The sequence below is a fragment of the Balaenoptera musculus genome, chromosome 3 (assembly GCF_009873245.2).
Source record: "Balaenoptera musculus isolate JJ_BM4_2016_0621 chromosome 3, mBalMus1.pri.v3, whole genome shotgun sequence".
Lineage (NCBI taxonomy): Eukaryota > Metazoa > Chordata > Mammalia > Artiodactyla > Balaenopteridae > Balaenoptera > Balaenoptera musculus.
This window is the reverse complement of record NC_045787.1, coordinates 41,560,432-41,587,471: the sequence shown is the minus strand read 5'-3', so window position 1 is coordinate 41,587,471 and position 27,040 is coordinate 41,560,432. Positions and strand designations below refer to the sequence as shown.

General features: G+C 38.1%; 1 protein-coding gene across 2 annotated transcripts in view; it reads left to right on the top strand.

Moving 5' to 3' along the window:
• Positions 1-27,040, top strand: part of PLPP1 (phospholipid phosphatase 1) — a 115,470-nt gene that overhangs the window by 78,243 nt on the left and 10,187 nt on the right. For both annotated transcript variants that reach the window (XM_036849064.1, XM_036849065.1), the window contains exon 4: positions 24,068-24,125. In XM_036849064.1, the coding sequence (XP_036704959.1) occupies positions 24,068-24,125 (58 nt within the window). The remainder of the gene's footprint in view (positions 1-24,067; positions 24,126-27,040) is intronic.

The following is a 27,040-nucleotide window of genomic DNA, read 5'->3' as shown; positions in this document are numbered from 1 at the left end:
TTCTTTGTAGGAATGTTTTTTTGAAAAATGGATGTAGGATTATCAGGTTATCGCTTTCTTTTTTTTAAAAATGTATTTATTTAATTTATTTGTTTTTGGCTGCGTTGGGTGTTTGTTGCTGTGCGCAGGCTTTCTCTAGTTGCGGCAAGCGGGGACTGCTGTTCATTGCAGTGCATGGGCTTCTCATTGTGGTGGCTTCTCTTGTTGCGGAGCACAGCTCTAGGCGCGTGGGCTTCAGTAGTTGTGGCACGCGGGCTCAGTAGTTGTGGCTCACGAGCTCTAGAGTGCAGGCTCAGTAGTTGTGGCGCACGGGCTTAGTTGCCGTGTGGTATGTGGGATCTTCCCAGACCAGGACTTGAACCCGTGTCCCCTGCATTGGCAGGCGGATTCCTAACCATTGCACCACCAGGGAAGTCCTAGTTATCTCTTTCTTATATGAGCTTTTGTCATTTGCCTTTTAAGGATTTGTCCATTTATCTAAATTATCAAATTTATTGACATCAAGTTGTTCACAGTGTCTCCTCACTGTCCTTTTATTGTTTGTAAGAAGTGTAGAGCAAGCCCCTCTTACATTCCTGCCATTGATAATTTGTGTCTTAATCTCTTTTTTCTGGAGTGGTCTGGCGTGAAGCTTTCAATTTTATTAATCTTTTTATTAGTTTCATTGGTTTCTTTTGGGGTCATTGACTTTATTGTTTTTCTGTATTCAATTTCCTTTATTTCTGCTATTTTATTTACTTCTGCTTGCTTTCAGTTTTATTTGCTCTTTTTTGTAGTTTCATAAGGTAGAAACCTAGATCATTAGCTATGTCACAAATTTTGATATATTGTATCTTCATTTTCATTTAACTAAAAATATTTTCTAATTTCCCTTGTGTTTTCCTCTTTGATCTACGGGTTATTTCTTTCTGTAATTTATTTCTGGTTAAATTACATTGTAATCATAGAACATACTTTGTATGATTAGAATGCTTTTAAATTTATTGAGGTTCATTTCATTGCCCAGCATATGATCTGTCCTTGAGAATATACCATGTGCATTTGAAGAGAATGTGTATTCTGCTGTTTTGGGGGTGGAATGTTCTATAGATGTAAATTTGGTCAAGTTGATTGATAGTGTTATTCAAATAATCTATATCTGTATGAATTTTCTACAGAGATGTTTTGTCAGTTATTCTTAGGAGTTTGAAATCTCTATAACTGTTGATTGTTTTTGTTCTTTCCTTTCTGTTAGCTTTTGTTTCATTTATTTTGTGATTCTGCTCTTTGTTGTATAACATTTCTAAATGTTCTTTTTTCCAGCTGTAGGTACCCTTTTCTGTATGAACTGTCTCTCTTTTTTTTGAATTTTTGAATTTTATTTATTTTTTTATACAGCAGGTTCTTATTAGTTGTCTATTTGATACATATTAGTGTATATATGAACTGTCTCTCTTTGTTTCTAGAAATATCCTTTACCTTAAGTCTATTTTGTCTGATAATAATATATAGCCACTCTCGTACTCTCATGTTTTATTGCTTGGATAGTATATATTTTCCATAAGTAAAACTTCTGGTTCATTTGAATCTTTGAATATAAAGTGCGTTTGTTGGATATTTAAAGTATGTAGGTCAGATCTTGTTTATACTTTTTAATCTAGTGTAAAAATCCCTGCTTTTTGATTAGAGTGTTTAATTAATTCACATTTAATGTAATTATCCATTGTGGACTTAGGTCTGCCATTTTGCTCTGTGTTTTCTATTTGTCTCATCTTGCTATCTTTTTTTTAAATTGAGGAATAATTGACATGTAATGTATTATAACATCATATTAGTTTCAGGTGTAATTTCTTTTTTTTCATCTCTTTTGATTTCTTTCTATTCTTCTTATACTGCTTTCTTGTGTATTACACAAATATTTTTTAGTGTAAAATTTTAAGTATTCTACTGACATTTAGTCTAATTTTTTGGTTATTTTTTAGTGTTTCTCTAGTGATTACATCTTTTTGTCATAATTTACTTCAAGTTAATGCTGACTTTTTTAAATTAATTTTTGAATTTTATTTAATTTATTTTTTTATACAGCAGGTTCTTATTAGTCATCAATTTTATACACATCAGTGTATACATGTCAATCCCAGTCGCCCAATTCAGCACACCACCATCCCCAACCCCCCCCCCCCGCGGCTTTCCCCCCTTGGTGTCCATATGTTTGTTCTCTACATCTGTGTCTCAACTTCTGCCCTGCACACCGGTTCATCTGTACCATTTTTCTAGGTTCCACATAAATGCATTAATATACGATATTTGTTTTTCTCTTTCTGACTTACTTCACTCTGTATGACACTCTCTAGATCCATCCACGTCTCAACAAATGACTCAATTTCGTTCCTTTTAATGGCTGAGTAATGTTCCACTGTATACATGTACCACAACTTCTTTATCCATTCGTCTGTCGATGGGCATTTAGGTTGCTTCCATGACCTGGCTATTGTAAATAGTGCTGCAGTGAACATTGGGGTGCATGTGTCTTTTTGAATTATGGTTTTCTCTGGGTATATGCCCAGTAGTGGGATTGCTGGATCATATGGTAATTCTATTTTTAGTTTTTTAAGGAACCTCCATAGTGTTCTCCATAGTGGCTGTATCGATTTACATTCCCACCAACAGTGCAAGAGGGTTCCCTTTTCTCCACACCCTCTCCAGCATTTGTTGTTTGTAGATTTTCTGATGATGCCCATTCTAACTGGTGTGAGGTGATACCTCATTGTAGTTTTGATTTGCGTTTCTCTAACAATTAGTGATGTTGAGCAGCTTTTCATGTGCTTCTTAGCCATCTGTATGTCTTCTTTGGAGAAATGTCTATTTAGGTCTTCTGTCCATTTTTGGATTGGGTTGTTTATTTCTTTAATGTTGAGCTGCATGAGCTGTTTATATATTTTGCAGATTAATCTTTTGTTCGTTGATTCATTTGCAAATATTTTCTCCCATTCTGAAGGTTGTCTTTTAGTCTTGTTTACAGGTTCATTTGCTGTGCAAAAGCTTTTAAGTTTCATTAGGTCCCATTTGTTTATTTTTGTTTTTATTTCCATTACTCTAGGAGGTGGGTCAAAAAAGATCTGGCTGTGATTTATGTCAAAGAGTGTTCTTCCTATATTTTCCTCTAAGAGTTTTATAGTGTCTGGTCTTACATTTAGGTCTCGAATCTATTTTGAGTTTATTTTTGTGTATGGTGTTAGAGAATGTTCTAATTTCATTCTTTTACATGTAGCTGTCCAGTTTTCCCAGCACCACTTACTGAAGAGACTGTCTTTTCTCCATTGTATATCCTTGCCTCCTTTGTCATAGATTAGTTGACTATAGGTGTGTGGGTTTATCTCTGGGCTTTCTAACTTGTTGCATTGATCTATGTTTCTGTTTTTGTGCCAGTACCATATTGTCTTGATTACTGTAGCTTTGTAGTATAGTCTGAAGTCAGGGAATCTGATTCTTCCAGCTCCGTTTTTTTCCCTCAAGACTGCTTTGGCTATTCGGGGTCTTTTGTGTCTCCATACAAATTTTAAGATTTTTTGTTCTAGTTCCGTAAAAAATGCCATTGGTAATTTGATAGGGATTGCATTGAATCTGTAGATTGCTTTGGGTAGTATAGTCATTTTCACAATATTGATTCTTCCAATCCAAGAACATGGTATATCTCTCCATCTGTTGGTATCATCTTTAATTTCTTTCATCAGTGTCTTATAGTTTTCTGCATACAGGTCTTCTGTCTCCCTAGGTAGGTTTATTCCTAGGTATTTTATTCTTTTTGTTGCAGTGGTAACTGGGAGTGTTTCCTTAATTTCTTTTTCAGATTTTTCATCATTAGTGTTTAGGAACGCAAGAGATTTCTGTGCATTAATTTTGTATCCTGCAACTTTACCACATTCATTGATTAGCTCTAGTAGTTTTCTGGTGGCATCTTTAGGATTCTCTATGTATAGTAGCATGTCATCTGCAAACAGTGACAGTTTTACTTCTTCTTTTCCAATTGGTATTCCTTTTATTTTTTTTTCTTCTCTGATTGTCATGGCTAGGACTTCCAAAACTATGTTGAATAATAGTGGTGAGAGTGGACATCCTTGTCTTGTTCCTGATCTTAGAGGAAATGCTTTCAGTTTTTCTCCATTGAGAATGATGTTTGCTGTGGGTTTGTCGAATATGGCCTTTATTATGTTGAGGTAGGTTCCCTCTTTGCCCACATTCTGGAGAGTTTTTATCATAAATGGGTGTTGAATTTTGTCAAAAGCCTTTTCTGCATCTATTGAGATGATCATATGGTTTTTATTCTTCAATTTGTTAATATGGTGTATCACATTGATTGATTTGCGTATATTGAAGAATCCTTGCATCCCTGGGATAAATCCCACTTGATCATGGTGCATGATCCTTTTAATGTGTTGTTGGATTCTGTTTGCTAGTATTTTGTTGAGGATTTTTGCATCTATATTCATCAGTGATATGGGTCTGTAATTTTCTTTTTTTGTAGTGTCTTTGTCTGGTTTTGGTATCAGGGTGATGGTGGCCTCATAGAATGAATTTGGGAGTGTTCCTTCCTCTGCAAATTTTTGGAAGAGTTTGAGAAGGATGGGTGTTAGCTCTTCTCTAAATGTTTGATAGAATTCACCTGTGAAGCCATCTGGTCCTGGACTTTTGTTTGTTGGAATATTTTTAATCAGAGTTTCAATTTCATTACTTGTGATTTGTCTCTTCATATTTTCTATTTCTTCCTGGTTCAGTCTTGGAAGGTTATACCTTTCTAAGAATTTGTCCATTTCTTCCAGGTTGTCCATTTTATTGGCATAGAGCTGCTTGTAGTAGTCTCTTATGATGCTTTGTATTTCTGTGGTGTCCCTTGTAGCTTCTCCCTTTTCATTTCTAATTTTATTGACTTGAGTCCTCTCCCTCTTTTTCTTGATGAGTCTGGCTAAAGGTTTATCAATTTTGTTTATCTTCTCAAAGAACCAACTTTTAGTTTTATTGATCTTTGCTATTGTTTTGTTTCTATTTCATTTATTTCTGCTCTGATCTTTATGATTTCTTTCCTTCTGCTAACTTTGGGTTTTCTTTGTTCTTTCTCTAGTTCCTTTAGGTGTAAGGTTAGATGGTTTATTTGAGATTTTGCTTGTTTCTTGAGGTAGGCTTGTATAGCTATAAACTTCCCTCTTAGAACTGCTTTTGCTGCATCCCATAGGTTTTGGATCGTCGTGTTTTCATTGTCATTTGTCTCTAGGTATTGTTTGATTTCCTCCTTGATTTCTTCAGTGATCTCTTGGTTATTTAGTAACGTATTGTTTAGCCTCCACATGTTGTGTTTTTTACGTTTTTTTCCCTGTAATTCATTTCTAATCTCATAGCATTGTGGTCAGAAAAGATGCTTGATATGATTTCAGTTTTCTTAAATTTACTGAGGCTTGATTTGTGACCCAAGATGTGATCTGTCCTGGAGAGTGTTCTGTGTGCACTTGAGAAGAAAGTGTAATCTGCTCTTTTTGCATGGAATGTCCTATAAATGTCAATTAAATCTATCTGGTCTATTGTGTCATTTGAAGCTTCTGTTTCCTTATTTATTTTCATTTTGGGTGATCTGTCCATTGGTGTAAGTGAGTTGTTAAAGACCCCCACTATTATTGTGTTAGTGTCGATTTCCTCTTTTATAGCTGTTAGCAGTTGCCTTATGTATTGAGGTGCTCCTATGTTGGGTGCATATATATTTATAATTGTTATATCTTCTTCTTGGATTGATCCCCTGATCATTATGTAGTGTCCTTCCTTGTCTCTTGTAACATTCTTTATTTTAAAGTCTATTTTATCTGATATGAGTATTGCTACTCCAGCTTTCTTTTGATTTCCATTTGCATGGAATATCTTTTTCCATCTCCTTACTTTCAGTCTGAATGTGTTCCTAGGTCTGAAGTGGGTCTCTTGTGGACAGCATATATATGGGTCTTGTTTTTGTATCCATTCTGCAAGCCTGTGTCTTTTGGTTGGAACATTTAATGCTTTCACGTTTGGGGTAATTATCGATATGTATGCTCCTATGACCATTTTCTTAATTGTTTTTGGTTTGTTTTTGTAGGTCCTTTTCTTCTCTTGTGTTTCCCACTTAGAGAAGTTCCTTTAGCATTTGTTGCAGAGCTGGTTAGGTGGTGCTGAATTCTCTTAGCTTTTGCTTGTCTGTAAAGCTTTTGATTTCTCCATGGAATCTGAATGAGATCCTTGTTGGGTAGAGTAATCTTGGTTGTAGTTTCTTCCCTTTCATCACTTTAAGTATATCATGCCACTCCCTTCTGGCTTGTAGAGTTTCTGCTGAGAAATCAGCTGTTAATCTTATGGGAGTTCCCTTGTATGTTATTTGTCGTTTTTCCCTTGCTGCTTTTAATAATTTTTCTTTGTCTTTAATTTTTGCCAGTTTAATTACTATGTGTCTCGGCGTGTTTCTCCTTGGGTTTATCCTGTATGGGACTCTCTGCACTCCCTGGACTTGGGTGGCTATTTCCTTTCCCATGTTAGGAATGTTTTCGACTATAATCTCTTCAAATATTTTCTCTGGTCCTTTCTCTCTCTCTTCTCCTTCTGGGACCCCTGTAATGCGAATGTTGTTGTGTTTAATGTTGCCCCAGAGGTCTCTTAGGCCGTCTTCATTTCTTTTCATTCTTTTTTCTTTATTCTGTTCCGCAGCAGTGAATTCCACCATTCTGTCTTCCAGGTCACTTATCCGTTCTTCTGCCTCAGTTATTCTGCTATTGATTCCTTGTAGTGTAGTTTTCATTTCAGTTATTGTATTGTTCATCTCTGTTTGTTTGTTCTTTATTTCTTCTAGGTTTTTGTTAAACATTTCTTGCATCTTTTCGATCTTTGCCTCCATTCTTTTTCCGAGGTCCTGGATCATCTTCACTATCATTATTCTGAATTCTTTTTCTGGAAGGTTGCTTATCTCCACTTCATTTAGTTGTTTTTCTGGCGGTTTATCTTGTTCCTTTATCTGGTACATGGCCCTCTGCCTTTTCATCTTGTCTGTCTTTCTGTGAATGTGGTTTTTGTTCCACAGGCTGCAGGATTGTAGTTCTTCTTGCTTCTGCTGTCTGCCCTGTGGTGGATGAGGCTATCTAAGAGGCTTGTGCAAGTTTCCTGATGGGAGGGACTGGTGGTGGGTAGAGCTGACTGTTGCTCTGGTGGACGGAGCTCAGTAAAACTTTAATCTGCTTGACTGTTGATGGGTGGGGCTGGGTTCCTTCCCTGTTGGTTGTTTGGCCTGAGGCAACCCAACACTGGAGCCTACCTGGGCTCTTTGGTGGGGCTAATGGTGGACTCTGGGAGGGCTCACACCAAGGAGTACTTCCTAGAACTTCTGCTGCCAGTGTCCTTGTCCCCTTGGTGAGCCACAGCCACCCTCCTGCCTCCGCAGGAGACCCTCCAACACTAGCAGGTAGGTCTGGTTCAGTCTCCCCTGGGGTCACTGCTCCTTCCCCTGTGTCCCGATGTGCATACCACTTTGTGTGTGCCCTCCAAGAGTGGCGTCTCTCTTTCCCTCAGTTCTGTCGAAGTCCTGCATTCAAATCCCAGTAGCCTTCAAACTCTCTGATTCTCTAGGAATTCCTCCTCCTGTTGCTGGACCCGCAGGTTGGGAAGCCTGACGTGGGGCTCAGAACCTTCGCTCCAGTGGGTGGACTACTGTGGTATAAGTGTTCTCCAGTCTGTGAGTCACCCACCCAGCAGTTACGGGATTTGATTTTATTGTGATTGCGCCCCTCCTACCATCTCATTGTGGCTTCTCCTTTGTCTTTGGATGTGGGGTATCTTTTTTGGTGAGTCCCAGTGTCTTCCTGTCGATGATTGTCCAGCAGCTCATTGTGATTCTGCTGTTCTCACAAGAGGGAGTGAGAGCACGTCCTTCTACTCTGCCATCTTGGTTCGTCTAAACAATGCTGACTTTCTTATGGCAAAATTAGCCCTTTGTATACAGTATAGCTCTGTGCCCCCAGCCTCCACATGCTTTGGGTTATTACTGTCATATATATTACATCTGTATACATTATAAACTCAGCAAAATTGTGTTGTAATTTTTGCATTAAACAGTCACGTTTAAAGAAATTAATAGAAGAAATTAAGTGAAAGTCTCTTTAATGATTAGGAGACGTAGTGAATCTTCAGTGAAGAGTTTAAAGATACAGGAAAATACAGGTTTCTATGTTTATAGAACTGGATTTCCAGAGTGCCCAGTGGAGGGTTTGGAATTCCAGTTACCATCTGGTGTAATTTCTCTCAGGCTGAAGAAATTTCTTTAGTATTTTTGTGGCTCAGGTTTGCTAGCAACAAATTCTCAGCTTTTTTTTTTTGTCTGGAAATACCTTTTCTTTGCTTTAATTTTTCAAGAATAATTTTGCTGGATATAAAATTCTTTGGTATTTTCCTTTCCAAATTTTGTAATATGTCATTGCACAGTCTTCTGGTTTCTATCGTTTCTGATGAGAAATAATCTGTTAGTTATATTCCCCTTTATGTGATGTATTATTTTCTCTCATACTGCTTTTGTTAATTTTACTGCTTTGTGTCTAGGTATGGTTCTGTCTTTATATTTGTACTACTCAGAGTTTGTTGAGCTTCTTTATAGGTTTCACCATTCTAGTCTTAGTTCAGTACTTTTTCATCAAGCACTATGCCTGTGTCTTTGAGAATATCTTTCCTACATTAACCAACAGAAAATAGACAGGAAAACTCGAATGTTTTCTCTCAGCCAGGGAATTTAAGAAAGTCACTGTGGTGATGAGTGTTTACCTAAACTCCAGAAAATGTTTTTGTAAATGCTTCTTAAAGTACACAAATTCTTTACACATGTATTGTTTTTCTGGTTCAGGTACATAAATCTTAACTCAAACTTTTTTTGTGACCTATCTTATTGAGAGATTTTTCTTTCTTATACAAGCCACTTGGACAAAATTTGAAGTAATATAATTTAGTTAAAATGGTATTAAAAGAATTACATTTTTCAGTCCATATGTGTCATCCTCTCTATCTCTTCCTAGTGTACCCAAATTGGCCAATGTGTACTATTACTCTCATTGTACTTTTGACTTAAGTACACTTGGGTTTTTTACCCATCATCATTTCACATTTCTACATCAACCCACAAGCAGTTTTCCACTTAAAGTCCTATGTAAGGGTCAGGAAAACAATCTCCTCCAAAGCAGTATGAATATCTGGATAACTCAAATTGCAAAGCTATGTATATTGCAAATAATTATTTTATTATTTTTTTTAAACCCTTCAAAGACTTCCCATCACTCTTTTTTCTTTTTTAAAATTTATTTATTTATTTATTTATTTATTTATTTATTGTTGGCTGTGTTGGGTCTTCGTTGCTGCGCGCGGACTTTCTCTAGTTGCGGCAAGCGGGGGCTACTCTTTGTTGCAGTGCGTGGGCTTCTCATTGCAGTGGCTTCTCTTGTTGCGGAGCACGGGCTCTAGGCGCACGGACTTCAGTAGTTGTGGCACGTGGCCTCAGTAGTTGTGGCTCATGGGCTCTAGAGCACAGGCTCAGTAGTTGTGGTGCACGGGCTTAGTTGCTCCGCGGCACGTGGGATCTTCCTGGACCAGGGCTCAAACCCATGTCCCCTGCATTGGCAGGCAGATTCTTAACCACCGCACCACCAGGGAAGTCCCGCAAATAATTATTATCTATAGTTTTCAATGAAGAACATCTGTTAGTAAGTTTTGGGGTTCTGAAACAAGGATAAAGGAAAATCAAACATAGAAATGAAATTTTAAGAAAACTGTATCTTATGAGAAAAATGTGATTTCCATCAGTGTTTCCAGAATGAATTAGTTGTTGCTGGTTTCAGAGCTGTATAACTTCGGTACATAACTGTGGCTTTGTGTTGCTGTTCTATTGTGGAGCATAGTTTGGTTGGATACAGACTTTCCTATTCCTTTTCTCTTGAATTTTAAAGTCAGAATGCCAAGAATGCAAAAACATTTCAGTCTAGAACCGTCTATAAGTTTATTAGGAGTATGGTGTAATCTGCTCTTTTATTTATCTCCACAGCCTGCCCCCTGTAAGTTTTTAATTATAAAATTATAATGTTTGATAGAGGGAAGAGAACATAGGCACCCAAAATGAGTCATTTTTGTTGACTATAAATGAGTCAGAGTTACATCTTAGGATGAGAGTACCCTTTTGCAACTTTGGTTTTTGGTCTTGATTTTTTTCTCATTTGTTCTCTTATTTCTTTTTCTCTTTCTCCCTCCTCCCTTCTTGCTCATGTGTACACTTTTGTGCTGTCTGATATCACTGATGTTGCACGACTTTTACTGGGCTTCATTTGTGGTGACCATTGGGTCCTAACATAGAAGTGAGAACATAATGGACTAGAATGGAATAATTGTAATATCCAGAGAGTCCTATTCATTGTTTAAAATCAATACCTTTGAATTTACTATGAAATAAAAGGGGCTTATAACTGTAACAGTAGGACTTCCAGCTGCTGTTGCTTGTGCCAATGAGAATAGCATTGCTCTCAGTTTTTGAAAAAAAATTACTGACGATCCCAGATAGTTCAGACCTGTATCTCCCTTCGGAGGTCGAGATTCTCTTTAGAGAATCAGTGGCTCTCACACATCAGTGGTTCATTAGAATCACCTGGAAGGTTTGTTAAAACAGATTTCTGGGGCTTCATCTCCAAGTGTTTGATTCAGAAGGTTTGGGGTAGGGTCTGAAAATTTGTATTTCTAACAAGTTCCCAGATGCTGCTGCTGTGTTGATCTTGGGACCACACTTTGAGAACCACTGCTTTATATCACCTGTATATGGGAACACGACCTTGCATGACATCTCAGGCTGTGAGAGCTGATATTCACCCTATAGGGTGAATTTAAGATTGTGCACAGTGAGCTGGTCTGTTTATGATAATACAGTATAGAAACTATTGGCTTCTTTGAGAGATTTACTTTTTTTCTGGCTTTTATTTAAATTATATTTATTTAGAATAAACTCAGTGTTCCTGATCAATTCCTAGTGACTGATCTCTGGCTGTGTGAATCAGATATTCAGCACAAAGTTGTTTCTGTTTGGATTATAGCAGCTTATATTGCTTAGACGTTTAATTGCAATATGTTTGGTCGAGTGGGAGAAATAATTTTCCTTTTCTCTCTCTCTCTCTCTCTCTCTCTCTCTCTCTATTTATTTATTTATTTATTTATTTATTTATGGCTGCATTGGGTCTTTGTTGCTGCGCGCAGGCTTTCTCTAGTTGCAGTGAGCAGGGGCTACTCTTCTTTGTGCTGCGCGGGCTTCTCACTGTGGTGGCTTCTCTTGTGGAGCACGGGCTCTAGGTGCGTGGGCTTCAGTAGCTGTGGCTCGCGGGCTCAGTAGTTGTGGCTCACGGGCTCTAGAGTGCAGGCTCAGTAGTTGTGGCACACGGGCTTAGTTGTTCCGAGGCATGTGGGATCTTCCCGGATCAGGTCTCGAACCCTTGTCCCCTGCATTGGCAGGCTGATTCTTAACCACTGCGCCCCCAGGGAAGTCCCTCCTTTTCTTTTTGTAATGCAGCCCACATGCAGGTAAATAAAGCTGAAGTTTGAGGGTGTGCCTTCTGTAATAGTGAAAAACCATTGTAACTAGACTGGCTGGCTGTGGTACTAAGTACCTGGTAAAACCTGCTTTATACTTTGAGAGAATGGCTTCTTCTGTGTAGCCTAATTGTAAACATCACTGGATAAGCCTTTATGCCTTCAAAAAGATTCATTTGTTCAGGCTGATCTGTATTTCTCAAGCATGTGTGTATCAGTAAACTAAACAACCTTCTTTTTAGTCATATCTGTATGGAAATATCAATGTATAGAATGAAAGAGAGGATGATTTTAAAAGATCCTTCACTCTAAGAGCATTAGTATTAGTGTATTTAATAGGAGGTGACTTCAAGGCCAGCACCTCTTTCCACCTCCTCTGTTCTGAATAGCAAGCAGTACCTGACAGTTTAGGTTGTAGCTGTGACTGCTTCTTCACCCCCATACCACCCTGACTCTTTTTGCCCCTGTGTTTCTCAGATTTAGCCACATTGGAATCATGTGGACAGTTTGTTAAAATAACAGATTGCTGGGCCTCACCCTCAGAGTTTCTGATTCAGTGGGTCTGGGGTGGGGCTCAAGACTTTGCATTTCTAAAAAAGTGTTCCCAGATGGTGCTTTGGCTGCTGATCTGAGAACCACTGCTTCAGCGTATTCCAGGGAGTTACTGGAATTCAACTAATACCTATTACTTGTAAGTCCTAGTTAGTGTAAGCGCTACCAAGGTGTGCCTGTTGCTCTTGTGGTGCCCACTACGTAGGAGCTGAGACATGTTTGGAGATTGTGCGGGTGATAGAAAGTGATACGTGCCTTAAAGGAGTGAAGATAAAATGCTACATGAAATCAGAGGGTGGTAATACTACTTCTAGTAGAGGAGGCATTTTGGAGGATGAGTAAGGTTTGAATGTGTAGAATTGGGAAGGAATATATCTCAGGTCCAGGGAGCAACATGATTAAAGGCTGGAGACTTAAGAGTATACAAGCAGTATTTTATTAGACTTAGTTTCAGTATAACCTGTTTGATTTTTGGGGTTTTGTTTGTTAAATTATAAAGGCAGTCTGGGGCATTTAAAGCTAAGGAAACGTTTCCTCTTTGATTAGAAAATGAAAATGTAGTTGTACAACATGATACCTAATTTTTATGCAAAATTCTGATTTAGCCTGTGTTGCATTCATGCATTCCATATAATTTTATCTGTTTTAATGTGGAAATAAAAGCAAAGGATTTTCCCCCCTTAGATTTAACTTGGTGCCTCATTCTTTTTCCTGAGAGGCGGAAAGAGTTGAGTCTACGTGTGACTCTGTTTTGGCTGAGGTGCAAGTTTGCAAAGATATGAAAGAGCCTTTCTTCACTTTCTGTGACTCCGTGCCACTATTTATTGGTAAATATTTGTATACCATAATTTATTTTAAAAACAATCAAACATCCTATCCCCAGCACACACCAGACTAGCAATACTCTTAAGTTTTAGATGTTTGACATTTCATTCTATTCCCCTCCTTCCCTTTTAAATGCTTGTTTAGAGAATTAATTATGAACAAATCCATCAGCTTTTTGAATTACCGCTTGGATTTTCTTCTCAGTTTTTGAATTAGAATGTAGGTCTTGCAATGGATATATTAAGATGACACATATCCTTGGGTTTTAATAAATCAACCAGTGCTTTATATTAAATGTTAAAAGGCTACTAAATCATATTAATATGTCATCAGCTGATTACTTCATACTGATGCTTTGTACCTTCTCCTTAGAACTCTTAAATTCCACATTGCCACCTTTGAAATATGAAAAAAAATGTTTCATAGATATATTAGTGAGTACTTTTTCCAGATTAAAATATAATGATAAACCCCATGGATCAAGTGGTAAAGTGTAAGTTTTCATTCAAAATAAATGTGAACGATACCCTTAGCTATTTTCCTCTAATAGCAAATAAATATTTTTATTGAGAGGTAGGAAGTAAGTTGAATTTGTGAACAGCAAAACAAGCCTAACATATGGGTTTTATTAGCTACATATTCAAAGAATTGAAATCTGCATTTAAGTGATTTTTAAATAAAACACAGTATTTTTCTGTTTTAAGTAGGTTTTGTGATAAAAAGAGAAGATGGAAAACAGGAAAAGCATCATCATTCCCTTGGATGTGACTATCTTCAAAAAGTACCCAAACTGTTGACTTAATCCTGAGTGTATTCCTACTTGAGGTCAAAATTACTTTTCTTCTCATTTCTCTCTCTTTGCCATTGAAAGTGTGGTTCTCTGCTCTGATCAGCAGGCTGGGTATCACCTGGGAGCTTGTTAGACATGCAGAGTCTTGCATCCCAGCATTGGCCCTACCCATAACCTCTCCATTTTGAACAAGGTCTCCGTACATTAGTTTGAGGAGCAAGCCCTGCTCTGTCTTGTGACTTTGCTGTACCAAATGGCACTAGTCTCACCTGGACCAGCTGATTTCCTAACAGGTTACTACTGGTCAGTAACGTAATGACTTCTAGGTGCCTGGATCTTGACTTTCTTGTGATGCTGTTCTCTACTGAATAAGTAGACAGAAAAAGCTTGTGTTGCTATGGGATTTTTAATGCTACTCTTTTGGGAGAGTGAGGTTTGGGAAGACACTAGATAAGATTATCTAATAACATTACTATTCATTTATATAATAAATGAGCTTAACATGTATGTACTTGGCTAACTTTTTCTTTTATTTTTTCTTATGTAATCTATTGCAGCTGCAATATTTTGCTTCTCAGGTAATGTTTGGAAATTTATGAAGAAGTTGGGCAGTTTTCAAGATTTTGTTTTATTGAAGGATAGAAATGAATCTTTTAAAAATTGAGAAAATTCTTCATATAGGCAATGGAAAGTAGCATTCAGACAATACATAAAACCTTTTTCCTTATTTGTCAACCCTTGTTGTTTTGCTTTGGGTTTTGGCCACTTACATTTGCTTTGAGAATGCTTTTAAAAAACTTAAATTGTTTTTTATTTACAACAGAATATATCTGTCACTTCATCATTGTGGATATCATCTGCTCCACTAATCTGATTGCTTTTGATTGTAAAGTAAAAAAGGTCTCTGGACATTTTACACACATTATTAAAATGTTTGCCAGATGTATTGGGAAACATGCATTAGGTACTGTATGTTTAAGCTCGTAACATTTTGACATTGAAACTCCTAATTCCCCTGAACTTTGATGATAAAGTCAGAATTCCTAACCACTGTAAGGGGAAACACAGCAGAGGGCAATGCTGTTAAAATCAGATAATTTATCGTATGTGGCTTGCTACAATTTATTGGCATAGACTAAGCTAAGCATAGCATTTAATTACATGATGAACTTATCATGCAAAGATAACATATTTTCCTTAGTTTTATTTTATGCATTTTGTTCAGTACAAGTAACAAGACACAAGATTGCTGAGGTGTACTTCTTGTGGATGGTGGGGGGATGGGCAGAAAAGGTGGATTTGTATATAATGTTTAAAATATGAAAAGTGTAAGAATTTAATATTTTCTGGGATAATTAAATAAAAATGATTATTCAAGAGATTAGATTCTACTTTAGCTTAAAAAAATAAATTGAGCACCTACCCTGTGCGTGATAATGGTGTTGGGTGTTAGGGATACAAGATGAATTAAGATGTGATCTCAGCCAGGGAGGATGGGAGTTTACCAGCAATTTTTCTTTTGTTTAGCTGTACCTTCCGAATTTTTATAATGAACATATCTTATGTAATAAAAAAAATACAGAAATTCCTATTTAAAAAGTCTTGTTCCACCCCTACCCATCTGATATATTGGAGGAAGAGAGTACAGTTATAGATGATTTTACTGTAAGAAGGTTGGTGCTAAGACAGACGTGTTCATTGAGTGCTGATGATCTCTCCTTTGTAGAGAAAGAAAGGGCAGTAACTTCAACCTAGCTGTTCAAGAAAGGTTTCTTGGAGGAAACAGTGGCTCTCATATAATAATTATTAAAGAAAAGTGGGAAGCCCAGGCCAGGCAGAGGGACGAATAAGCGCAGAGAGTGTGAAACATGGTGTGTGCTGGGAAATTTAAGTAGTTTTGTAGCAGATGAGAGATTGGTGGGGCTTATGAAGGGTCTGTTATTCAGCAGTTTGTGCTCATGGAGGGTTTGAAACAGGAGAGTAACTGTTTTTATACTTGTAAAAAATATTTAGCTTTCCTCCACTTAATTCTAATCTAAATATATACTAAAATGGGTAATTTTAGCAGGAATCGATATAATTTTCTTTTCTCTTAACAGCAGAAGGAGTTGAGATACTAAAGGAAATGTGACTTTTCTGCTTTTCTCCATCATGTAGAAAGAAAGGTTTCTCTAAGTGGCACTCTGCTAGTCCTGTAGCCTGAGCTCTACTGATATAATCTGGTCTAATCTGAAAGGAACCAAGAGTGACCTGTCTGGCCAGCTTCCTGTTGGGCTCTAATAATTTTACTTCTATGTGGGCCTTTGTCTCTTCTCTTGCCACTGGCAGTGTCTGCTTCAGCTCAGATCTAAAGTTCTGCATTGGTGCAGTTCTAAAGACAGTTTTATTGATGTCTTGAGCCTCATCCTTCTTGACCCTGGTGCCCAAGGGTTGGTGGTGATTTCATGTTCTGTGTTAGGGCTGGAAGTGGAGCGTTCTAGCTAGGTGCTAATAGGCTTTCTTGGCCTTGGTGTTGTCTTTTTGGGGGAGGGCTTAAACTAAAAATCTCTCCATCTTGCCTCTAGCTAGCAATCCTGCCTCTTAAAAAAGATAAACAATGTTGAAAGTGATTTAGAACTGTCTCTTCCTTCTGTCTTACTCTGAAATCTTTTCCCTTTTAGCCAGTAGTCTCCTTGTTCAACTGTTTTCAAAAGGAGGTTGGTAGGCAAGGTATTATTAGTTGCTGCGTCGGAATACTTCACACTGTGTCCTTTGTTTAATCTACCGCTTGCCGCTTGTTTCCTTTTTAACTGGCTTAGATAAGGTGGCTTAGGTGATTTGGAGTCTTTTTGCACCAGGTCATGAATTTTCCCCCATGCCAAAGGAAACTTGTGACCTCTCTTCCCCTAGTTAGTGCACCTATGCATGTTTTACCCTTTGTCATACCAACTCTCTCCTCATCTGTTGTTAGAGTCACACAGTTTCCCTGATGAGAGTTTGGGACCATTTCTTCCCATCACCTGATATTCAAGACACGCACAGTTCTACTTTCCTTTATCTGAAGGTTCTCAGCAACTTCCTACTTTCCAGATTCCTGCGTTTTGCAAGATTCTTCCCTAGACACAAGACACATGATCATTTGTTTTTAGTCATCAAATGGTTCATTAAATCAAGAGTTAAAAATACCCTATGCATGTACTAATTGTCTCCTACTTTTTTTCTCCTTTTTTTCATTTTCCGTGGTCCTGCTGGCTTCTCTCCCTTAAGTTTCGTGATCTAATATCTGCGGATATTTGATTGTTTGGTATATGATTAACTGATGTTAGTGGCTATGCAGTGGTGTTTGATGCTTTAATATTAATGAGTAAAATTGAATAGTAACATGTGACTTATTTCAGATAGGCATATTACTTTTATGTATAAAGTGGCTTGGTTAAAATTGACCCCATATAATGTGGCATAGCTTTATATAGAAATATAATAAAATCATGGTAAAAATAATTCAAGGAATGTATGACAGGGTTTTTGCTGCTGATGAAATAAGTTTTCAATCTCTGGGTGGTTCAAGGATATAAGATGAATTTACATTATTTTTTGTTGTATTTTATTTAAATTAAATTGGTTGGGATCACCTTATGTTCCTCCACCATTTATTACCTTTGTCTTTGTATCCTTTAGAGCAGAGATACTCTGCAGTTCTTGCATTTCTAGATAGTCTGATCTCTTTAAAAAATCTTCCTTCTTCAAACACTCAGTATTAAACTAACATGTGTATTGGCTCTGTTACTTGTAATAACCAGAGTTAATATACTGAATTTCAGTGGTTTTAAATTATGTGCATATTTTTTTTATTGGAAACACAACTTGTGATATTTAAAAATACACATAAATGTCCAAACATTTGATTGAAAGATGTGAAAACAGGCTTCTAGGGCCTGAGTCATTGCTGGGTTCTGGGCATGAACTTATAGGTAGAGAGCTGCTTTTGTTTTTGTTTTTTAAATAAGGACAAAGTTTATTTTTTTAAACTTTATTTATTTATTGATTGATTTTCGGCTGTGTTGGGTCTTCATTGCTTTGCGTGGGCTTTCTCTAGTTGCGGTGAGCCGGGGCTATTCCTTGTTGCGGTGTGCGGGCTTCTCATTGTTGTGGCTTCTCCTGTTGCAGAGCATGGGCTCTAGGCGCCTGGGCTTCAGTAGTTGAGGCACGTGGGCTCAGTAGTTGTGGCTCACAGGCTCTAGAGCACAGGCTTAGTAGTTGTGGCGCATGGGCTTAGTTGCTCCGAGGCATGTGGGAATCTTCCCGGGCCAGGGCTTGAACCCGTGTTCCCTGCATTGGCAGGCGGATTCTTAACCTCTGCGCCACCAGGGAAGTCTCGGGGAGCTGCTTTTTTACTCCAAGTAGTAGCATGGTTGGCAGAGAAGCTCTCAGGGAAACTATTGCTCAGGAAGAGGAGTTTGGGGTGGGGTGTGTGTGTTTGTGTGTGTGTGTGTGTGTGTGTAGTGGGGAAGAGGTTTGTAGGAAATTTATAGCAAGCATATTGAAGATACTTTGATTACCATTTAAAATATTTTCATATATATATATATTATCCCTATAATAACAGGTTGTGTTTCTAATATCATTACTGTAAAATGTGAAAGTTTTTTTTTTTTAATCCCCATTTGATAGTTTTCCCCAGAGCCACTGTTAACAGTTTGTGTATCCTTTCTGTTGTTTTCTATGTATTTTTACATTAAATGTGAAATATAGTTTTATGTGGTTTACATAAATGACATTTTAAAATATATCCTGGAGATAATTTTTTGTCGGTTCACATAGAGTTACTTAATTCCTTTTAGCTGATTTGTAGTATTCAGAAAAACAGTGATAGAATCATCTCCTGGGTCCTTGAGTTGCCAGCAGTGTTGCAGCAAACATCTTTGTGCTGGTGCTGTGTTTCTCTAGGATGCCTTGATGCCTTGAAGTGGAATTACATATAGATAGATACATTTAGATAGATGTTGCCAGACCACCCTCTTAGAAGTGTGTGCTTGTATCAGTTGAGTATGAAAGTATTAATTTGTCCCATATTATAGCCTACTTGAGTCCCCAAGTATCTTAGATGTGAGTTTTTTTAAGATAATAACTTGATATCTCATTGCTTAAGCGTTTAGTAACAGTTATTGGTTTTACAAATCCTTTTGAAATAAAGTAGGATGAATATGGGGAAATTGTTCATTAAGGGTCATTCCTCCTATGAACCGTTGTGTGGGACATATTTTAACTTTTTTACTGGATCAGTCCATGTTTAAAGGTTATCACAGAAGGGAAATTTAACATGTCCTTCAAGTTAATTTGCTGTTATGTAAACTTTATAATCAGGAAATAACGTTTGGAGAAAATGCCCCATTTTGCAATTTGACTTCCTTTTATTTGGTCTTTATAGCATACAAAGAACAAATTAGTATTCTCTTAAGATGATTATTTGCACATAGATGACATTTATTTTGTCACAGATCGTCTGAGTTCTTCTTCATACATTTACTTCACACATGTTGCCATGTATAAGCAGTGACTCCTGTTCTTTCTGATGGGTGCTCCCTTCCTGGAGACGGCAGGGTTAACGCTGATGCTGGGCTTGCCTGCCATTCACAGGAGTGGAATCATGGTACGGTGGGAAAGAGTTGGGAAGATTCAGATTTAAGCCTCAGAGTGATGTGACTTTTGAGCTAGTTGCTGAACCTCTGGGAGGTTCCGTTTTCTCTATGTGTAAAATAGGATTGACAGTTCCTATTACGGGGGTTTTTGTAAAGAGTGGAAATTCTGTGTATTAAGTACCTGAACATAGAAGGTACTCAATAGCTTGTAACCATTAACAGTCTTTTGACAACCTTTCTGCTTTAGAACGCTTTAGGAAGCAATTTTAGGATGAATTTTAGGAGAAAAAAGGAAGTTCTCCTAATTTGCAACAGAGCCACTTTGGCATACCCAGTGAACTGGTGGAATAGTAATAATTGGAAACATTTGTGAGTGCTGGCCACTTTATAATTAAAAACAAACTGTTTTTGCCAAACTGTTGTGTCTCCTAGTAGAGCAGTTTATTTTCGATAATATTTTATTGGTTCTAAGTCTTGTTTAAAAAAAGATTGCTTCTAAAGACGCAGACGTAGAGAATGGACTTGAGGACATGGGGAGGGGGAAGGGTAAGCTGGGATGAAGTGAGAGAGTGGCATGGACATATATACACTACCAAATGTAAAACAGATAGCTAGTGGGAAGCAGCCACATAGCACAGGGAGATCAGCTCGGTGCTTTGTGACCACCTAGAGGGGTGGGATAGGGTGGGTGGGAGGGAGACGCAAGAAGGAGGAGATATGGGGATATATGTATATGTACAGCTGATTCACTTTGTTGTAAAGCAGAAACTAACATACCATTGTAAAGCAATTATACTCCAATAAAGATGTTAAAAAAAAAAAGATTGCTTCTATTTCTGGCAATATGGAGGATTAGAAATGCTTACTGATACAGTTCAACTAAACATGCTAGATGATATAGCACACATATACATATGCACATGTTTGTATTATATATTAAAATATACATAAATCTTAAAATACATATAAATCTTTTAAATAAGTAGCTGAGCTGGTGGGAGAGTAAAGGAATTTTTATGAGGCTGGGGTCAGTTAATGCTGTAGATTTGATGTGTGCCCTGAAAGTACCTGCCAATTCCTGGTAGCCTAGAGCCTGGGTTTTGATAGTCTCTGAACATGGGGCACAGGAGATAAAGGCTGAGGCCAGAGCAGTGTAGAAAGACAAACGGAAGGCCCGTGGATACTATAAGGACTGTCAAAGGGCAACATCCTCCTAGGAGGAACCATCAAAAAGAATTCTTAATCATAATATCATACTTGTACTCTTCTGAGGCCAGAATTCATACTATCTGTGTGGCTTAAAGAAAAAAAAAAAAGGAGAAGTTTGAAGTGGATTGATAGTGAATCCAGCAGAAGAGAACACATATTTCTGGAAGAATTCTCTTTAAAGCAAGGACTCTTAAGCTTCCCTGCATGCAGAGTCCCAAGAATATGAGCTCATACTCTAATATAAATGAACATATAATCTATTCTAAGTGAGAGCAGATAAAACAAACTACATAAACTCTCAAAGATTGCAGATATTAGAATTACCCTATAGAATATAAAATCAACATATCTGCTGTATAGAAGTAAATTAAGAAGAGACTGAGAATATGATGTAGGATCAAGAGAATCAAAATTCACTAGACAGATTTGCAAAAGATCCAAAGAGATCTTCTATAAATGATACATACATAGTAATTTAAATAAAAAAACCAGATTGATTAAGCAGATTAGACACAGTGAAAGGGAGGGAAGATAGACCTGAGGAGACTAAGATTAAAAATAGAAAAGAAAGGTTAAGAGATGTGGTGGGATAGAATGAAATGTCTAACATGTTGAATCAGAATCTCAGAAAATGATAATAGGATGGAGGATACATAATTCAAAGATGAAATGATTGAGACCTATCTATCCAAAACTGGTGAAGTATACAAATCCTCAGACATAGGAAGCCAACGAATACTAAAACAGATAAATAAAAGGAAATTCTTACTTAGAGACATGATAACAAAACTGCAGAATATTGCAGACTTTGGGGGTAGAGGAAGCAATTACAGAGAAAAGACATATAACTCAGAAAGGCATGGCAGACATATGGCTCACATTTTAACAGCAAATGTAGAAGCCAGAAGATAGTATGATGATATCCTCAAAGTGATGAGAAAAAAATCATCAACCTAGAATTCAAGGTATCATCATTCAAGAATTAATGCAAAATAAAGACATTTTCAACTAAAAGAATAACTAAAGGTGTAACCGTTTTGTGTTTTTTACTGTTTTGTGAGTTGGGAAGAGGAAAGGAAGAAAAGTCAGGTGGTAGGGGAAGAGCAGTGAGGTGGCTAGGAGGTTGTTTGTGATTTAACCTCCTGTTGAACCCCAGAATACTTAGTAAATTCCATTAAAAAATTAAGAAACACTTTGTGTGAGTTGATTGCTTCTGATGACTGATAAAAGCTGGATTTGGTTGTCTTTGCAGTTTGTAAGGCTGAATGCTGATGTCGATGTTATGGTGAATTGAGGAATGGGAACTCAGACCCTGGGGGTGGGGTGGGCGGATGGCTGTGAACACTCTTAAGGCTGTGGTTTTGGGGTTCAGACCAGGTTTAATGAGTTCTCCCAGGAGAAAGGGATGCCCTGGCTGACAAATGTTAAGAAAAAAAGTCATCTTAAGTTTGCTATTTGGAATAGAATCCCATTCACAGCAAGTTACATAGACAAGACCAGTCTACTTGCTCATTGTTTATTAGACCATGCCCTGGAGTTAGTGCAAACAGCTGCATTTCAGAATATATTTTTATCTCTGTAAATTTTCTTTTTGAATAGTTCATAAGCTTTGATGGAAAGCTAGCTTAAATTGTTACTGTATGTATCTACTTTGATCCGAGTGGCTATAGTGAAGTGAGATGGTAGTCTAGGATTGGTTAAAATCTTAAGAACAGAGCAGGGTTCTTAGACCAGGGCCAAAATCTTAAACTTTTCAGTTGAGGTCACTATGATGAAAACAATCTGCATTTTGACTACTCTTTGGATTTTATTAAAGTATCCATACAATCGTTTGTTCATTTGTGAATTATGGACATAATAAAATGCCCTTAAAAGCTGTATCTCGTAGAGACTTCAATGAAGAGATTTGTATGGAATATGAAAATAATTTGAATTCATGTTTTCGGTGTTTTATTGTTTTCTTTTGAATGGAAATAAAAGCCAATGTTACCGTGATGTATTTGATAACTTACTGTGGGTGAAGACTCAGAGACTGAGTCTCTAAGCTCTCCCTTTATGTTTTTAATCCCTGTCTGTCGAAGTCAGAGCCAGACTTCTTTGGCTGATCTTAAACTGGATAAAATATCTGTTTACATATTCAGAATAAACAACTAAAAACATTTTGTTTTCAACTAATGAAATCACCCTGTGAATGAACCAGAGGTGTTCGAAGCCATTACATGAGTTTGGTTTTTATGATTTTTGTGGCACAATCTACAGTGAATACTCTGAACATGGAGTTTCAGTGAAACTTTTAACTTGCTTGGCTTTGAGAACATTTCTGTGATCATGGTCATGTTGGCTTGATGGGACTTGACAATCCTTGAAATTGGCTTTTATTAACTTTAGGCTCTTCAATATAACTTACTGAAACTAGCCGTAAAATACACAGAACTCTGCTCAAATTATCTGATTTAAAACAAGGATTTGTATTGATCTTTCGATAGCCAAGTAGTTGGGAAGGCTAAAAGTGATTTATTTTTCTTGTTTTACATAGATTAAACCCAGGATAATTATCAAGTTTCATTACGTAAATCCTATTTGGCACAGGAAGTTGGAATATTCTCTTTCTTAGGAATGTATCTGATTATAAAAGAGACTATCGTAATTCTTGGTGGAATCATCATCAGTATCTGCATAGGAAATCTCCACTCTCCTACTTACTCTCAGTTGCCAAACGTACACACATGACTTTCTGATATGTGTTTTAGGAGTCTTTTCTCCTCTCTGAATCAGGGGAACCAAATTCCTTTTGAACCAAATAGGGTGTAATAAGTAAAATACTTAAGAACCTGGTTCCTCTTGGTTTTGTTCTTAAGTGCAATAGAATTAAGTTTTGTAAGCATGCTGTCATTTTTAGGTAGAAAGATGATAACTAGATGTTTATAGACTATAATATTGAAAGAGCTGGTTCATTTGGTACAGGACTATCCGTGCACAGTGTGAAAATGAATGTCAAACAAAAGCACTTAATCTGGTGGGAAATCTAAGGCAAGATGCTAAAATAACACTTTAAAATTTTTGAATTTATTTTTTAAAAAGTAGTCAACTTGTGAGTGTTCCAAAGGAGGTATTCATTACTGCTGTTCAGGGACAAACCCTTCAAGTGGAAAATAAAACTTAAATCATGGTCACAGAAGTTTTTATGTAATAAAGTCAGGCCACTTATGCCAGTTATGGCTTGTCATGTATTACTTCAGAAATGCTTGGCAAGTTTGTTCTCAGCGACTCATTCATTACCCATCCTAAAAGTATCAATAAAATGATACTGAGTAGAAATCGGACCTCAGACCCTCCTAGGACTCTTTAACTGCCCCCTGCCCCACCCTTCTGATTTCTGAAGGTAAGGGGAGGGAGCTGTGTACACTGGGGAGGTAAGGAGATTTATGAAATAAAAAATATTCTTGGTCTGTAGGAGAGAAAATTAATGTTTCTCTTCTTTCTCTTCTAGATTGTCCTTTTACTCGGGCCACTCTTCGTTCTCCATGTACTGCATGATGTTCGTGGCAGTAAGTACTTGGTGTCTGTTGAGGGTGGCTTACGTGCTGCCTGCACTTCGTGTGTTCAGGTTTGGTATCCTCTCCTGTGAGACCCCTCTGACCCCCTCATCGGCTTCACTTCTCAGTCAGCTGTGAGCCGTTGCTGGCTGCACTAAGTCCCGAGGAGAGCTGGATGCCTGTGCTCCTGCCAAAGCCAGTCACAATTGTTTGAAGCAGCTTCTTGCCCTGCATTTAGAGGAAGCAGGCAGGCGCGCTGTATAGCAAGCTGCGAATTGGGAACCTTCAGGATAATAGGGAGTCTTTACTCCTGAAGCAGACAAGTGGTCGAGGACACTTGTCACTTTTCTGACAATGGTAGAGGCCTAAACCGATAACCATCAAGTCTGCAAGCCTGGTGCTGAGAATGAGGTGACGTGTCCCCTTACTTTGGGACACATTTTCTGAAGAGGTTTTCTGGAACATACGAACAGCTTCTGCGTAATCTCAGCAGGGCAGTGCTCTGATACACAGGCCGAGGTGACTGCTGCTCCTCACAACCTCACCGGACCGAGAGCCCTGGCGTCATCTGCGTGGCGTGGGTGCCGAGCAGCCTGCCTTCCCTGGGGGCTGCCGGGGTGAGGACTTTTGATTATTGGATGTGAAGGCAGCTGTTGTTGCTCCTGTTTGAGCAGGTTTTATTTTCCTTCCACTTTGTGAAACATCTCCCAGACTGCTTTCCATGGGACTAGAAAGGTTCTAACTTCAGGGAGAGCCAGTTGCTGCTTCAGGAGCTTGTCATCTATACAGTCTCCCGATGGCGATTCTGATTGCACTTGCATTATACAAAGTCAGCAGTGAAGAGTTAGAGAAGACTGGCACCCATATTTTGCATATCAAACTAGAGATGAATGTGTAGTGAGAGTAATTAGTGGAAGACCAGGCTTTAGGGCACACACAAGGGGTCTTTAAAAGTCAACTTAATTGACTTTTATTTTTTATAATGTCTTCTGTGTCTGTGTGTCTCTCTGTATGTATAAAATTATCAAGATTTGGTGGGAAAAGAAGGGAGAGGAGAAGATCTCTACCTTAACAGATCAGCTGTAATTTTTGTCTTGATTTTCTTTGTAAGTGGATTTTTTTATATAGTTGTGCTGTGTAAATTTGTTGTTTCCCATTCCCCTTCCCCCTCTGATCACATTAAGTGCTATATGATATTAAATTCATGACATGGATTAAAGATTCACGATGTGTATTGTTAAGAGTAGCCTGCTGGGAGTTATTTGGTTTCATTTAGAGAGAATTTAACATCAGTTTTACCAAATCTTCCTTTTTTTTTTTTAAATTCTAATTTATTTATTTATTTTTGGCTGTGTTGGGTCTTTGCTTCTGTGCGAGGGCTTTCTCTAGTTGTGGCAAGTGGGGGCCACTCTTCATCGCGGTGCGCGGGCCTCTCACTATCGCGGCCTCTCTTGTTGTGGAGCACAGGCTCCAGACGCGCAGGCTCAGTAGTTGTGGCTCACGGGCCCAGTCGCTCCGCGGCATGTGGGATCTTCCCAGACCAGGGCTCGAACCCGTGTCCCCTGCATTGGCAGGCGGATTCTCAACCACTGCGCCACCAGGGAAGCCCCTCTTCCTTTTATTTGAAAAAAAAAATTCCAAAAAATGAAAGAACGTAAAATTTATAAAACGTAAAAATTGCAGATGTGTTATATAAAATTCAAACCCAAACTTCAAAACCTTTTCAATAGAGCTAATTTTTGGCTTCTTCAACATTTCTGGAAATTGCAAGGCTTTCATCTTATGTTAATTTTGTGAGGAAGCAACAGTGTACCAATTCAGCAGAATTTAGAGCTCCCTTTTTAAAATATTCACCCAAATGTTTCTGAAAATGTGCCATGGGAAATGTGACTTATTTGACGGTAGTAACAGCAAATACTGTTCTAGCAATCTCTGTTCATTTATCTTTCTAGGAAAAATTACCATGTTTTCTAAAGGGAGCCACCATATTTTTTTCTCTTTAAACAGGAAATGGGGACTGGGGGAGAAGGGGAAGGCTGGCAATGGCTAGAGCTATTAATATATCCTGAGAACTTTTCCCAAAGCAAAGTTTGTGACTATACTGAACGGCTTTTGAATGTTTGTATCCCCCAGAGCCAGACATCACCAGGGCTACTTTTGTGGTTTGTTATTCACTCACCTGTGTGTCAGTATCTTTTAAGTCCCGTTTTATGAGAGAGAACTAAGAATCTGAGGTTTGGTTGATATTGATGATGATTTGCATTTACACTACTCTTAATTTTTGACTCCTTCTGAAAGCTCCCATGAAGTAGGAGTGGAGGGAGGATTGCCACCCTTTCACAGATGGGGAAATAGGGGCCTTGGGAGGAGGCTGCTAAGGTCTACAAGCTCTCTGGGAATCTCTTGTTAATCAGGCTCCCTTGCTTTGTTGACTACTTGAGCTGGACCCTCGTCCAGTTATTTCGAAGAAGGTCAGGTGATGCAGATCTCTGAAAATAAAATGGTGACATATAACTTCCACCGTTTTTTTTTTATAAATTTATTTTATTATAAATTATTATTATTTTTTTTGGCTGCTTTGGGTCTTCGTTGCTGCGCATGGGCTTTTCTCTGTTTGTGGCGAGCGGGGGCTACTCTTCGTTGTGGTGCACGGGCTTCTCATTGCGGTGGCTTCTCGTTGCGGAGCATGGGCTCTAGGCACGCGGGCTTCAGTAGTTGTGGCATGCAGGCTCAGTAGTTGCGGCACGCAGGCTCAGTAGTTGTGGTGCACAGGCTTAGTTGCTCCGTGGCATGTGGAATCTTCCTGGACCAGGGATCGAACCCGTGTCCCCTGCATCGGGAGGTGGATTCTTAAGCACTGTGCCACCAGGGAAGCCCGCCACCCACTGTTTTTAATTTCAAAGAATATTCTCAGCTGTATCATACTC